Here is a 15037-nt window from a genome sequence, read left to right as displayed (position 1 = left end):
GCATTTGAGACTAGATTACTGAATTCTTATAGTACTGTATAGTCCAACGTAGAGGACACCCTGGCCCATATGCAATTAATTTTTTCTCCTATGTTTTCTCCTAGGTGATATTTTTAAAATTGTTAATATAATGTATTTTAAATCACCAGCAAGTAAGAACATATTCAAAATAATTTTGACAGTACTTTTACACCTACTTTTTGGTACCTTTCCAATTGCAGAGTGCTGAAAATTTACTTAAAATGGAAAATGAAAAATTATCACTCAGGAGAAAAAAAGTGAATTGCATATGGCCCCCTATCTTCTAAAGTGCTAACCTGATTATTCTCCTCAGTCATTTACCTGTGGCAAATGCCTCAAACTCTCCCACCACCGTGTGTGTTAAAGTTGAGTAGCAGCAAGTAGTGAAATCTGTACTAGAGCTACACCTTCACGTTTCCTGAAGATTCACAGTATATTACCAAGCAAAAGCCCCATACATATCCAAGTACCCTGAAATCACCTGGCATCCTTTTATCAAGTGCAAAGTTCACCCTTCCTGTCTTTGCTAAGTATTAAAGATAATCAGCAAGCTGCTAATGATTCTGGCTTGCATGGAAATGTTATGCAACTAATTCTGTGTACACACTTGGAAGATTAACCACTTCAGCCTACAGCGTCGAAAATCGTATGTATCCGAGCAACGTTCACCTCCCATTCATTCGCCACTAACGTTATTGCTACTTATCACAATTAATTGATCTATATCTTGTTTTTTCCACCTCTAATTAGGCTTTCATTGGGTGGTACATTTTGCTAAGAATTATTTTTTTCAAAATCCATTTTAACAGGAAGATTAAGAAAGAAATGGAAAAAAAATTATTATTTCTCAGTTTTTGGCCATTATCGTTTAAATTAATACATGCTACCGTAATTAAAACTCATATTTTATTTGCCAGTTTGTCCAGGTTATTACACCGTTTAAATTATGTCCCTATCACAGTTTATGGCGCCAATATTTTATTTAGGAATAAAGGTGCATTTTTCAATTTGCGTCCATCACTATTTACTAGCTTATGATTTTAAAAAATTTAATAAGAAACTCTCTTGACATGCATATTTAAAAAGTTCAGACCCTTAGAAACTAGTTATTGTATTTGTTTTTATTAAAAAAATGTATTTGGGTAATTTTTGGTGTGGGAGGGAAACAGATCATTTTAAATGTAAAATAATGTAATTATTAAAAAAATGTATGTGGGTGCAGTTTACTATTTGGCCACAAGATGGCCACAGTTAAAGTCCTGGAAGCGTACGATCACGCTTCGAGGAACAAGAGCACGAGAAACTTTTTTTGCAGAAAAACTGCAGTCTCTGCGGGGAACTTAGATCGGTGAATGGGAATTATATTCCCATTCACTGATCAGGGTACTAACGGCAGGCAGCAGGCGAGCAGTCGATCGCGCGCCTCATGCAGCGGCAGCAGCACAGTCTATCTGGATGGATATATCCGTCCAGATAGACTTAAGTGGTTAAAGCGGATCCGAGATGAAAAACTAACTATAACAAGTAACTTGTCTATATATATATATATATCTTATCTAAAGTTTAGATAGTTTAGACAGCAAATCTAGCTGCAAACAGCTTTAATAGAAAATGATTATTTCTTCCTGTGATACAATGACAACAGACATGTTGTTTGTAAACATTACACAGAGGTAGACTTATCTGTATCTTGAGCACACAGCCCCCTCCTCCCTCTGAAATCAATGGCTAGTAACACCTCCTCCTCCTCCTGGAAAGACTGAGCTCCCATGAGCCCTTGCTACTGCCAAGGCGCTCTGAAAACCCATGCACATGGTTTATTTAATTTATAGGGAATTACAGTATTAAAACAAAAACAAAAAAAGTATTTGGCTTGAGGAATGCCCTATAAACAATAGGAAAGGAACACAATTATGCAATGAGTAAAAGTTCACCTCGGATCCACTTTAATGAAAGATCACAGACCAATTTTACCACCTTCCATGTAGTATGAGAACATACAGTCTATTCTATTGAGCTGAACTCCCCATCAGATAAAAATCTTTACAAGATGCTCTACACATGCAAAAGATCTGTTCCTGCAAAAGATCTGTTCCTGCAAAAGATCTGTTCCTGCAAAAGATCTGTTCCTGCAAAAGATCTGTTCCTGCAAAAGATCTGTTCCTGCAAAATGCATTCATAAGGCTCGTACACGTCATACTGAAGCCAACGCCGGGCGGGTTTTCAGCAGACAGTACAGCGTGTACAGTCTGTCGGCGGACTGATAAGTCCGTTTGAGCGATCCGCCCGGCGGATCACTCAGAAACAGCCTTATCAGTCCACCGACAGACTGTACACACGCTGTACTGTCTGCTGAAAACCCACCCAGCGGGAGGTGCCGACGGACCAGTCGTTGGCTTCAGTATGACGTGTGTACGAGCCTATAGTCTATGATCTCTGCAGCTCTCATACACACCTTGTTTAACGGACATTCATCTGCAGATCAGACAATCATCTGCAGATCTGGAAGCCAAGGTGTCCCTCGCCGCAGCTCCGCTCTGAGCGGGAATCCCAGGATCCCCTTTGTAGCAGCCGCCAACCTGGCCAAGTCGGCGGCCAGGGGCTGGAGGAAGCCCCAGGTAAGTTTTGTTTTTTTAATTCCCAGATGGTTCCTTTAAGGCTGTTTTAACATTTCAGTCTTCAAATGAGCCTGGGCAACGGTGCAGTGACGGTCATTTGCATAATGCCACCCCCTGGCTAGTGCTGGGCAGTAAGTACCTCACCGGGATTCCAGTCGTTGCAAATCGCACCACGCTCCCGTCGTTTAAACTTATTGTATTTCCCATTGACTTGCATTACTGCATAATCCATGCAGTAGGCACAGATCATGCAGTAATGCGCTGCAGAATTTGCATCGGGAATGTGGCAACTTTGATACTTCTGGTTCACTGCATCATATCGTGTGAAGGGTGCAAGTCTCCTTAAACTTGCAGGCCATTGCAGCAGGGATGCCACGGGAAAGCTAGACGACGTAGTGAGAAAGGGGCATAAATACAACCTTCATTACAGAGTGTGATTAATTTCAATACAACAGTCAGTCATTCAAGCAACTTCCACATTTAAAGTGCTTTCCATTCTAAAATAACATTTCAAGTTGTCGTGTTGTAAACAATGCTTTGCAACTTGACAACTTAAATCTCCCATCAGTTGTTCTGGTTGGCTTCTATTGCTCTTAAATTTGAGAACGTTGTTCATTGGTAATGAGTCCAAAGCTTCTAAGCAGTTCTCGTCAGTGAAGGATCATGATCAAGACTTCAGCCCCATTTTTTCCATCATTTTTTCATACACCGTCCATGCCATTGCTGCCATCAGAGTCCGTCGTAAAGCTCGAGGTAAGCCTCCATTGAAAAATCCAATTAAGCCATAATTCTGAAACAAATATATAAATAACAATAAAACTGTTTTGATGTTCAGGTCAGACAAAGATTGGAAATAAGCCAATCAAAAACACTTCCTTCTGAATTTGAATGGCCCAACTACTCTAACTGCATACAAATTTTCCTGAAATCTGCTTGGAAGCCTGAGTTATTTGCTTCTCGTTGACCATCTCTTGTAATATATAAAAAGATTACAAATGTCAGCAGTTCACTTTTGAAGATGTAAGCACTAATGCTAACAACATCTGCCCCACTTTTGTCTTATTTTTATCTCAAAAATGTCTAACCTCTTCCATACCGGATGGCTCTGGCCCCTTAAAGGAGTTATCAGGCTTATAAGAGCAATATAAGTGCTACTCACCCGAGGCTTCGTCCAGCCCCAAGCTCCCAGCATGTTCCACGCCGCAGCTCTTTCCGCAGCCGTTCGCCGCCTCTGCCTCAAGGTCTGCGGTGATGACATCAGGCCAACCTCGAGGTCGGCCTGTACCGCGCCTCCGCAGCAGCACTGCCAATCACCGCCACGGGGACCGGAGCGTACTGCACAGACGCAGAACTACTGCGCCTGCGCAGTACTCTCCGGTCCACGTGACAGTGATTGACAGCGCCACTCGCGCAGGCGCAGTACAGGCCGACCTTGTCGGCCTGACTTCATTACCGCGGACCTTGAGGCAGAGACGGCGAACGGCTGCGGGGGAGCTGTAGCATGGGACATGCTGGGAGCTTGGGGCTGGACGAAAGCCTCGGGTGAGTAGCACTTATATTGCTCTTATAAGCCTGATAACTCCTTTAAGGCACAGAGCTATCCTTTCCCTTTTAAGTGACATAATTGATGTGACTGGCTTTCATTCTGTAAAGAAGTAAGGATAAAACAACTATATAAGATTAACACTCCTTAACTTAGAACCGGAAAAAATTTGGGGTTTTCTCAGGAACACTCCTAAAAAAATATTGCCCTTGCACACAGTTCAATTTTGCATTCACAAATGCAAGGGAAAAAAAAAAACCTCATGCAAAAAAATACATAAAATATGATCCAGAAATACTAATTCCTTCTCTAGGCCCAAGCTCATTGAAGATGGACTGAGGCAACGTGAAAAAGTCCCCTGATCTATCTCAAAGAAAATGTAAAACACCATCACACACTGGGATTATTACAAAAAAAAAACAAAAAAAAAAAACTGTATATAGCAAAAGACACCAAACGGTGGAGCAGCTGGAATCCTGTATTAGGTAAAATGGGACAGTAGTTAAAGTGGACCCAAATTAAAAATACAAGATTTCAGGAATAAAATCTATTTTCTAAATTATAATAAATAGCAGCCTTTTATCAGCTGCATGATGACAAATATAAAATAGTTTACATTTATTGGAGAAACCCCTCCCTTCCTTTCATATTGCCGAAACAGAATCCAGCAAAATGCTGGAGTAGGTGGTGTCCGGCAAAGGAGGAATTGCTAATGGCTGCCACCTGTATAACCCTAGTTATGCAAAGAGAATGGTGAAAAGCATGCACTGAAATGCTCATAGGTTTGAAGGGGTGTTTATTTATCTTTGTATGTGTCAGAATGGTGCAACTAAATATTTTGAATTAAAAAAAATGTTTGGTTTGGGTCCGCTTTAACCACTTGCCGACCGTCCACTACCTGTGGGCGGCAGCAAAGTGGCACTCCCAGGACCGCGTAATGCCGATCGGCAGCGGCTCCTGGGGGACTGAATAGCCAGGGATCGCGCGCATCCGCCGGCATTAGGCTCCGCCCATCCGCGATGTCAACCCGCCGGCCAATTAGCAGCGCTGGCGGGTTGTTAACCCCCGATCTGCCGCATACAAAGTGTATAATACACTTTATTAAGCTAACAAAGTGTATTATACAGGCTGCCTTCTGCCCTGGTAGTCCCAGTGATCGAGCGACCACCAGGGCAGGAGGCAGCCCTTGTAATAGTTCCACGAGCACACTGACCCTGCCCCCTGATCGCCCACAGCACCCCTCAGACCCCCCCCCCCCCCCGATAACCCCCTCAGACCCCTGTTTGCACCCAATCACCCATCACTCCCTGACACTATCTGTCAACGCTATATTTTAGATTAGGTCCTAACCTGCCCCCTGGGGGCTCCTGATCACCCTCCCCTCACCCTCAGATCCTCCCCAGCCCCCCCCCCCCCGTGTACTGTATACATCTATTCTCCCCTGTAATCACCCACTGATCACCCATCAATCACCCCCTGTCACTGCTACCCATCAGATCAGACCCTAATCTGCCCCTTGCAGGTACCCAATTACCCACCCACACCCTCAGATCGCCCTCAGACCCTCCGATCACCTCCCCAGTGCATTTCTTGCATCCATTCCCCGCTCTAATCGCACCCTGAGACACCCATCAATCACCTCCAGTCACCACCTAGCACACCTACCCATCAGATCAGGTCCTAATTTGCCCTGTGTGGGCTCCTGATCACTCGGCCAAACCCTCAGATCCCCCTCAGACCCCCTTCCGATCACCTCCCCAGTGCATTAATTTGCATCTACTCTCCCCTCTAATCACCCCGAGACACCCATCAGTCAACTCCTGTCACCCCCAGCACTCCTATCCATCAGATCAGGCCCTAATCTGCCCCCTGCAGGCTTCTGATCACCCAGCCAAACCCTCACCCGCCCCACCGCAGTGACAGATTTTTTTTTCCTGATCACTGCTGGTCTCTGACTTAATTGTGGCTCAGACCAACCGTTATGCCACACAATACACAACTGCCAATCCAAGAAGCTACCATGCCCAGCCTTTTCGGTGGAAACCACTTCAAGTTTCCGAACGTAACATTTTTTGGGGCCTTCTCCTTAACATGGGTCTAGTCAAAAAGAATGTATTATTGGTCTACGCACCCAATACATCACATGCCCATGTTCTCTGCTGCCATGTCCAGGTCACGATTTGAGAACACCCTGCGCTTCCTGCACTTCAGTGCCAATACAACCTGTCATCTAAGAGGCCACCCTGCTTATGATCGGTTCCACAAAATTTGGCCCCTCATAAACCACCTGTCATCAAAATTTGCAGATGCTTATACTCCTGAACAGTCAATTTAAGGCATTTGGTTTCCAGACTACTCCTCACGGTTTTGGTCCCCTAAAATGCCAGGGCAGTATAGGAACCCCACAAGTGACCCTATTTTAGAAAGAAGACACCCCAAGGTATTCCATTAGGTGTATGAGGAGTTCATAGATTTTATTTTTTGTCACAAGTTAGTGGAAAATGACACTTTGTAAAAAAAATAAATAAATAAATTTCCGCTAACTTGTGACAAAAAATAAAATCTTCTATGAACTCACCATACACCTAATGGAATACCTTGGGGTGTTTGCGTTCCAAAATGGGGTCACTTGTGGGGTTCCTATACTGCCCTGGCATTTTAGCGGGCCTAAACCGTGAGTAGTAGTCTAGAAACCAAATGCCTCAAAATGACCTGTAAAATCCTGAAGGTACTCATAGGAATTTGGGCCCCTTAGCGCACCTAGGCTGCAAAAAAGTGTCACATGTGGTATCGCCGTACTCAGGAGAAGTAGTATAATGTGTTTTGGGGTGTATTTTTTACACATACCCATGCTGGGCGGGAGAAATATCTCTGTAAATGGACAATTGTGTGTAAAAAAAAAAAAAAAAAAAATTCTCATTTACAGAGATATTCCCCTAGTGGCGGCGCTTCCTAATTGCGTCATTATGCGCCGCATGTGAAGCCAGGAGCCGCCGGGGAACAATGGAGGAAGCGAGACGACGGGCTGCGGACCTTCCGGGCACCACGAGGGCACCTTCTACCGCCGAGGATCAGGTGAGTAGGCCTCTATTTACCTTCTGCTGCCCATATTCTTCCTTTTCAACGGAGCAGAACAGGTAGTCCCCGGCGGGCGTGACGTCATGCGACGGGGCGGAGCTATGGTCGCGGCGTTCGTATCGGCGGGTCGTTCGTAACCCGGGGACTACATGTACTCTTAAAAATAAATAATTCTCAGCTTCAACAATTGCCATGTTTTTGTTCTATTTTCAATTAAAATAAATGTATATGTACATGCTTAATTCACAATAAGGACTTGCCTGCGATTTTCTTGCTGGTGGTCTTTTTAATTTTCTAATTCAGGTTTTCAGTCTCATGAGTAGGGATGCTCATTCGGATTCCGCGGAAATGCAATTTCCAAAATGCCGATCAGAAATTGCATTTCCGCATCGGAATACGGAAATCGGTAATGCAAGTGCATTAGGCGGATTTCCGCCGGAAATCGCGGAAATTCCGCGTGACTAACATAGATTGTCTCAAACTATAAGGTCTTTTTGAAAACTTTTTTTTGCATCTTGTTCAGGAGATTCTGTTTAATAAACCCTGAAAATTTGGTGTTTCTAGGAGTCACGGGGGCTTTGGTATTAACCGCTAAAGTCGGCGGATTTTTACTGTAATGTAAAAAATGCAGAAAATCTGCAACTGCCTATTTTCTGCATTTACATTACAGTAAAAATCCGCCGACTTTAGCGGTTAATAGCAAAGCCCCCGTAAGTCCTAGAAACACCAAATTTTCAGGGTTTATTAAACAGAATCTCCTGAACAAGATGCAAAAAAAAGTTTTCAAAAAGACCTTATAGTTTGAGAAAATTGATGTTAAAGTCGGGCGGAATTTCCGCGATTTCCGGCGGAAATTCCGCATCGGAATGCAGAAATTGGTAGCGGAAAGCGGAATCGGTATTTGGCAATGGCTGAATGCGGATTTACCGCGGAATCGGAAATTGGCATTTCCGACCATCCCTACTCATGAGCAAATAGGACATCGGTGCTCTGTATTTGCCTCCTAAAGCTTTGCTTGCAGCGGTTTTCTAACTGAAAAGCTCTCCTTTGGAGCCACTGCACTAGCAATTCACCAATGAAACAGCCTTTAGTCCCCCTGGAAAGTTTATCCTGCTTCAAGCTGGAATTTTACAGTTACAGATATGGATGTGATTAGATATGGTATTAGATTAGATATGGAGACAGCGACCAATGGAAGCAGGAAGGAGTGGGCACAATTTAAAACATGGGTCAGTCTCCCTCCATACACATAAGAAAAAAGGCAATGTGAGAGCAAAAAAACAAAACAAAAAACAAAACACTGAAGCCAGATCTGGAACAAATCACATAAGATGACCACCAGTAAAATATTTTACAGGTTTGCTTGATTTCACATGACACAGATATAGATATATAGATAGATAGATATACAGTGGTGTTAAAAACTATTTGCCCCCTTCCTGATTTCTTATTCTTTTGCATGTTTGTCACACTTAAATGTTTCTGCTCATCAAAAACCGTTAACTATTAGTCAAACATAACATAATTGAACACAAAATGCAGCTTTAAAGGGGTTCTTCCGCGAATGAGGAAAAAAAATCTAAATGGTTTATGCATGTTCTATTAAAAATCCTTCTAAAATAGTGTGAAAAGTTTTTCAAAAAAATGAATGGTTTCACCAATACAACATGTAATGTATACAGTGACGGCTGACGGGACTGTGAGGCTAATCCATTTGTTAGGGGTGTTTTTTTTGTTACTGTCATTTCACAAGCTGCTCCCTACCTAGTTTTCATTGCTGTAATGCAGGGCTATGATGAAGTGCTGTGGAATGGCACTTACAGCTGTTAAAATAACGGCTGTGCTGCTCTGTAGTTTCTGCTTGTACTGCCTCACAGAGCTGACCCCCCTCCCCCCGCCTCTCCCTGTAGGCAGAGGTCGGGCAGCTCTTCGGAGCAAATCACGTGTTTACCTCGTTGCCCGGCAACCAGACTTCAGCGTCTGTGCAGAGGACTTCCTATCCATTGCACGGCAAGTTAGCTGCCTGAGCTACAGTTCATTGTTACACAGTGTGCTTCTCCTTGCAGCTAAATTAACAGATGGCATGAGTGCTGACTCACTGTGTAACAATGAACTGTAGCTCAGGCAGCTAACTTGCCGTGCAGAGGATAGGAAGTCCTCTGCACAGACGCTGAAGTCTATTTGATGGGCAACGAGGTAAACACATGATTTGCTCTGAAGAGCTGCCCGACCTCTGCCTACAGGGAGAGGCGGGGGGAGGGGGGTCAGCTCTGTGAGGAAGTACAAGCAGAAACTATAGAGCAGCACAGCCGTTATTTTAACAACTGTAAGTGCCATTCCACAGCACTTCATCATAGCCCTGCATTACAGCAATGAAAACTAGGTAGGGAGCAGCTTGTGAAATGACAGTAACAAAAAAAACACCCCTAACAAATGGATTAGCCTCACAGTCACCTCAGCCGTCACTGTATACATTACATGTTGTATTGGTGAAACCATTCATTTTTTTAAAAAACTTTTCACACTATTTTAGAAGGATTTTTAATAGATTATGCATAAACCATTTTGATTTTTTTTCCTCATTCGCGGAAGAACCCCTTTAAATGATGGTTTTTATTTTTTAGTGAGAAAAAAAACTCCAAATCTACATGGCCCTGTGTGAAAAAGTGATTGCCCCCCTTGTTAAAAAATAACTTAACTGTGGTTTATCACACCTGAGTTCAATTTCTGTAGTCACCCCCAGGCCTGATTACTGCCACACCTGTTTCAATCAAGAAATCACTTAAATAGGAGCTATTTGACACAGAGAAGTAGACCAAAAGCACCTCAAAAGCTAGACATCATGCCAAGATCCAAAGAAATTCAGGAACAAATGAGAACAAAAAGTACTGTAATGGAGATCTATCAGTCTGGTAAAGGTTATAAAGCCATTTCTAAAGCTTTGGGACTCCAGCGAACCACAGTGAGAGCCATTATCCACAAATGGCAAAAACATGAAACAGTGATGAACCTTCCCAGGAGTAGCCGGCCGACCAAAATTACCCCAAGAGCGCAGAGAAAACTCATCCGAGAGGCCACAAAAGACCCCAGGACAACATCTAAAGAACTGCAGGCCTCACTTGCCTCAATTAAGGTCAGTGTTCACGACTCCACCATAAGAAAGACTGGGCAAAAACGGCCTGCATGGCAGATATCCAAGGCGCAAACCACTTTTAAGCAAAAAGAACATTAAGGCTCGTCTCAACTTTGCTAAAAAAACATCTCAATGATTGCCAAGACTTTTGGGAAAATACCTTGTGGACCGATAAGACTAAATTTGAACTTTTTGGAAGGTGCGTGTCCCGTTACATCTGGCATAGAAGTAACAGCATTTCAGCAAAAGAACATCATACCAACAGTAAAATATGGTGGTGGTAGTGTGATGGTTTGGGGTTGTTTTGCTGCTTTAGGACCTGGAAGGCTTGCTGTGATAGATGGAACCATGAATTCTACTGTCAACCAAAAAATCCTGAAGGAGAATGACCAGCCATCTGTTCGTCAACTTAAGCTGAAGCGATCTTGGGTGCTGCAGCAGGACAATGACCCACAACACACCAGCAAATCCACCTCTGAATGGCTGAAGAAAAACAAAGTGAAGACTTTGGAGTGGCCTAGTCGAAGTCCTGACCTGAATCCTATTGAGATGTTGTGGCATGACCTTAAAAAGGCAGTTCATGCTAGGAAACCCTCAAATAAAGCTGAATTACAACAATTCTGCAAAGATGAGTGGGCCAAAAGTCCTCCAGAGCGCTGTAAATGACTTGTTGCAAGTTATCTCAAACGCTTGATTGCAGTTATTGCTGCTAAGGGTGGCCCAACCAGTTATTAGGTTCAGGGGGCAATTTCTTTTTCACACAGGGCCACGTAGGTTTTGAGGTTTTTTTTCTCACTAAATAATAAAAACTATCATTTAAAACTGCATTTTGTGTTCAATGATGTTATCTTTGACTAATAGTTAATCGTGTTTGATGAGCAGAAACATTTAAGTGTGACAAACATGCAAAAGAATAAGAAATCAGGAAGGGGGCAAATAGTTTTTCACACCACTGTATATTAGGTGTAATTTTACTATTTGGCCACAAGATGTCAGTTTTTTTAAGCATTCTGTACGCTTACAGGCAGCAAAGCATGGAAGTGAAAGTTTTTTTCAGAATGACCGCGGCTTCTCATAGAAGCCAACCATTGTTGCAGCAGGGACTTACCAGTAGATCAATGAATGGGATCTGCGCTCCCATTCATTGATCTCCGGGCTAACAGGCGGCAGGGAGAACGAGCGTGGATGCACGAGCGAGCGGGAGTGCACACAGTCGCAATCGTGGTGGAGTACATATATCTACGCCTCTGAGGCTTAGTTGAAGTCTCTAGGGGCGTAAATATACTGTACGCAAACCAACAAGTGGTTAAAAGGAAATACATATGGCAGCCTCTATACCCCTCTAGCTTTAGGTGCCCTTTAACCTCCCTGGCGGTAAGCCCGAGCTATGCTCGGGCTAGCCACCGCAGAGGATCATATGGCCCAGGAGGATTTTTTTTAATGAAATGTGATTTATATGCTTAAAGAGACACTGAAGTCTCCTGAAAACCATCTTTTTATTTAAAGAGACTAACATCAAAAACCTCCCCTGGGGGGTACTCACCTCGGGTGGGGGAAGCCTCCGGATCCTAATGAGGCTTCCCACGCCGTCCTCTGTCTCACGGGGGTCTTGCTGCAGCCCTCCGAACAGCCGGCGACAGACCCGACTGTAGATTCAATATTTACCTTTGCTGGCTCCAGCGGGGGCGCTGTGGCTGCTTTCGGCTCGGAAATAGACGGAAATACCCGATCTCCGTCGGGTCCGCTCTACTGCGCAGGCGCCGGAAACTTGCGCCTGCGCAGTAGAGCAGACCCGACGGCGATCGGGTATTTCCGCCTACTTTGGAGCCGACAGCCGTCAGAGCGCCTGCGCAGGAGCCGGGAAGGTAAATATTGACGTCACCGCTGCACGGATTGCTGCAGCGAGACCCCTGAGGGACGGAGGACGGCGTGGGAAGCCTCATTAGGATCCGGAGGCTTCCCCCACCCGAGGTAAGTACCCCCCAGGGGACGTTTTGATGTTACAGTTCCTCTTTAAAAAATGTGTTTAACGTTAGCCTTACCTAAACCGCCGCATCCCCGCCGCTGTAATCTAACTAAATCCCCCCCCTAACTCCCTGGGGGGCAATCCGGGCAGCGATTCTGAGAGAGGCAGAGCTATGAGCCGCAGCTCTGCCTCTCAGCGCATCCGTCAGCCCGGATCGCCGCCTCTCCCCCCGCCCATCTTAGTCTTCCTTCACTGAGAGGGGCGGGGGAGAGGCGGAGATATGCGGCTGATAGACGCGAATGGAGGTAGAGCTGCGGCTCATAGCTCTGCCTCCAACAGCAGCAAAATACACGACCAAGAAAGTAGTGAATTTTGCAGGGGGAGAGGGAGGGGGGAGTTAGGGGGGATTTAGTTCGATTTCAGCGGCGGTGATGCGGCGGTTTAGGTAGGGCCAACATATTAAACACATTTTTAAAATAAAAAGATGATTTTCAGGAGACTTCAGTGTCTCTTTAAGCTAGCACTTGGCTAGCTAACTATGCTCCCCAAGTTTCGCCGCTCTCCACTGATCGGGGGTGATCGCCGCCGTAATACGTACCCCCAAGGGATCACGCGATGGCGCAGCCTCCCAATCAGCTCCAGGCTTCACTATGGGGAGGATCGGGACTGCGCATGACGTCATAGCGATGAGTGAAGCTGAATGGCGAAGCTGAATGGTGAAGCTGCGGCTCTCGCAGGATCGCGGAGGGGTAAATATTGCCAGCGGCGATCGGGGGGTTTAGTTAGGTCCGGCGGGGCATAGTTAGCTAGCGAAGTGCTAGCTTAAGCATATAAATTACATTTTATTAAAAAATCCTCCCGCGGACACAGCCTCTGAATCTGCGTACCGCCAGGGAGGTGAAGTCAAGCATCTGATCCGCATGCTTTTTCAGGGTTTATTGCTAAAAGTATTAGAGAGCTAGGTTAGATAGAGAACCAGCAGCAGTCAGGCAATTTTGCATGGTTAACCACTACAGGACCGCGTCACGTCAATGGGCGTGAACACAGTGGCTCCCCCAGGACCACCTAGCGCTGAATGACGTAAAGTCCTGGGGGAGTGTTTTGCAGGGGATCGCGTGCCGATGCATGCGCATCCCAGCTTGGACAGAGCTCCATCTTCAGTTTCCCGGTAGGAGACTGTTAGATGGCGAAACCTCAGTCTTTTATGCCTGTACAGCGCTGCGAGCTAAGGCAGCACTGTACTGGGGACAGCCGCGTGACACAGCTGTCCCCTCCATTGGCTCGGGGGTGATCCGCTGTCATAGGCTGAAGCCTATGACAGCCGATCACAGTTATTGGCTGGCAGGGGGAGGGAAGGAGGGAGCTAGAAAAAACAAACACACACATTTATTACAAAAATACAAAAAATATGTACAATAAAAAACATTCTGGGAGCAATCTTTGCCCACCAACAGAGAGCTCTGTTGGTGGGCAGAAAAAAAGGGGGGGGGGGAAATCACTTGTGTGCTGAGTTCTGCAGCCCTACAGCGAGGCCTTAAAGCTGCAGTGGCCCATTTAAGTAGAAATGTCCTGGTCTTTAGGGGGGTTTAACACTGCGGTCCTCACGTGGTTAAAAAGGAAATTAACATGGCAGCCTCCATATCCCTCTCAATTCAGTTGTCCTTTAAGACTTCACAGTGGTTGCCTGTAGAGTCATCAATCTTAAAATGTGTTAGGAGCTGTATTTATCGATAACTTTTTCTACCATACTACTCAGGCTCTGTGGTCACACAAGTAAATGAATGCAGCCTTGCTGAACTGAGTAAAACATTCCATATAGGTTTTAAGAACAATTGATTTCTAATAGAAGGAATTTGCTAGAATTAATTCCATGTGTGCAAGTGGCAGCCACTAATACGCATTCTGGTAATTCTGGTTCTCCATAACGTAAATTGGGACCCCATGAAGCTGATTAGGGATGCTCCAAAGTACTCATTCTACAGAAGGCAGATGAGAAGAGCATCACTGAAGAAAGTCACACCAGTGAGCGTCAATCTGGTTTCCCAAGATCAAACATGATTAAAGTACAAGTATAACAATAGTGTTATGGAGGTTGCCATATTCATTTCCTTTTTAAGTTGCCTGGCAGCCCTGCTAGTCTATTTGGCTGCAGTAGTGTCTAAATGACACCAGAAACAAGCATGCAGATAATATTGTCAGATCTGACAATGTCAGAAACCCCTGATCTGCTGCATGCTTGTTTAGGGTCTATGGCTAAAAGCATTAGAGGCAGAGGATCAGCAGGATAGCCAGGCAACTGGTATTGTTTAATAGGAAATAAATATAAGCCTCCATATTCCATTGGTTTCAGTTAATCTTTAAATACCTCCTTTTCTTAAAGACACAAAAATAATTAGGCAGAGTTTAAGCCAATAGCATACCTGATAGATATAGTGCGCAGCTTGACCAGTCCATCTATATTTTTTGGGGGAAAGCTGCATATGCGTTTTCATGACATCAGCAGGCTGAGTGGCTATAGACGCTAGAATACCAGCCATAATACCACAGCTGAAGGTCATCAGGGGATTGTAGGTTTGGTCATTATCGCCTGCAAGTGGACAAGTGCCAATCGTTAACTTCAGTCTACAAGCAGATTTTGTATTTCCACGCTCAAACCAGTTTATTAACAATTTATCTTG

At 44.6% G+C, this 15037-nt stretch overlaps 1 protein-coding gene across 3 annotated transcripts in view; it reads right to left on the bottom strand.

The window, feature by feature from the left end:
- Nucleotides 1-1944: 1944 nt before the first annotated feature.
- SLC25A38 (solute carrier family 25 member 38) overlaps nt 1945-15037 on the bottom strand; it is an 81868-nt gene continuing 68775 nt past the window's right edge. For all 3 annotated transcript variants that reach the window (XM_068240191.1, XM_068240189.1, XM_068240190.1), the window contains 2 exons: nt 14780-14946; nt 1945-3429 (listed from right to left, as the gene is read on the bottom strand). In XM_068240191.1, the coding sequence (XP_068096292.1) occupies nt 3307-3429; nt 14780-14946 (290 nt within the window). In that variant the 3' untranslated portion in view covers nt 1945-3306. The remainder of the gene's footprint in view (nt 3430-14779; nt 14947-15037) is intronic.

Source organism: Hyperolius riggenbachi, chromosome 6 (assembly GCF_040937935.1).
Source record: "Hyperolius riggenbachi isolate aHypRig1 chromosome 6, aHypRig1.pri, whole genome shotgun sequence".
Taxonomy (NCBI): Eukaryota; Metazoa; Chordata; class Amphibia; order Anura; family Hyperoliidae; genus Hyperolius; species Hyperolius riggenbachi.
This window is presented reverse-complemented; position numbering and strand designations above follow the sequence as displayed.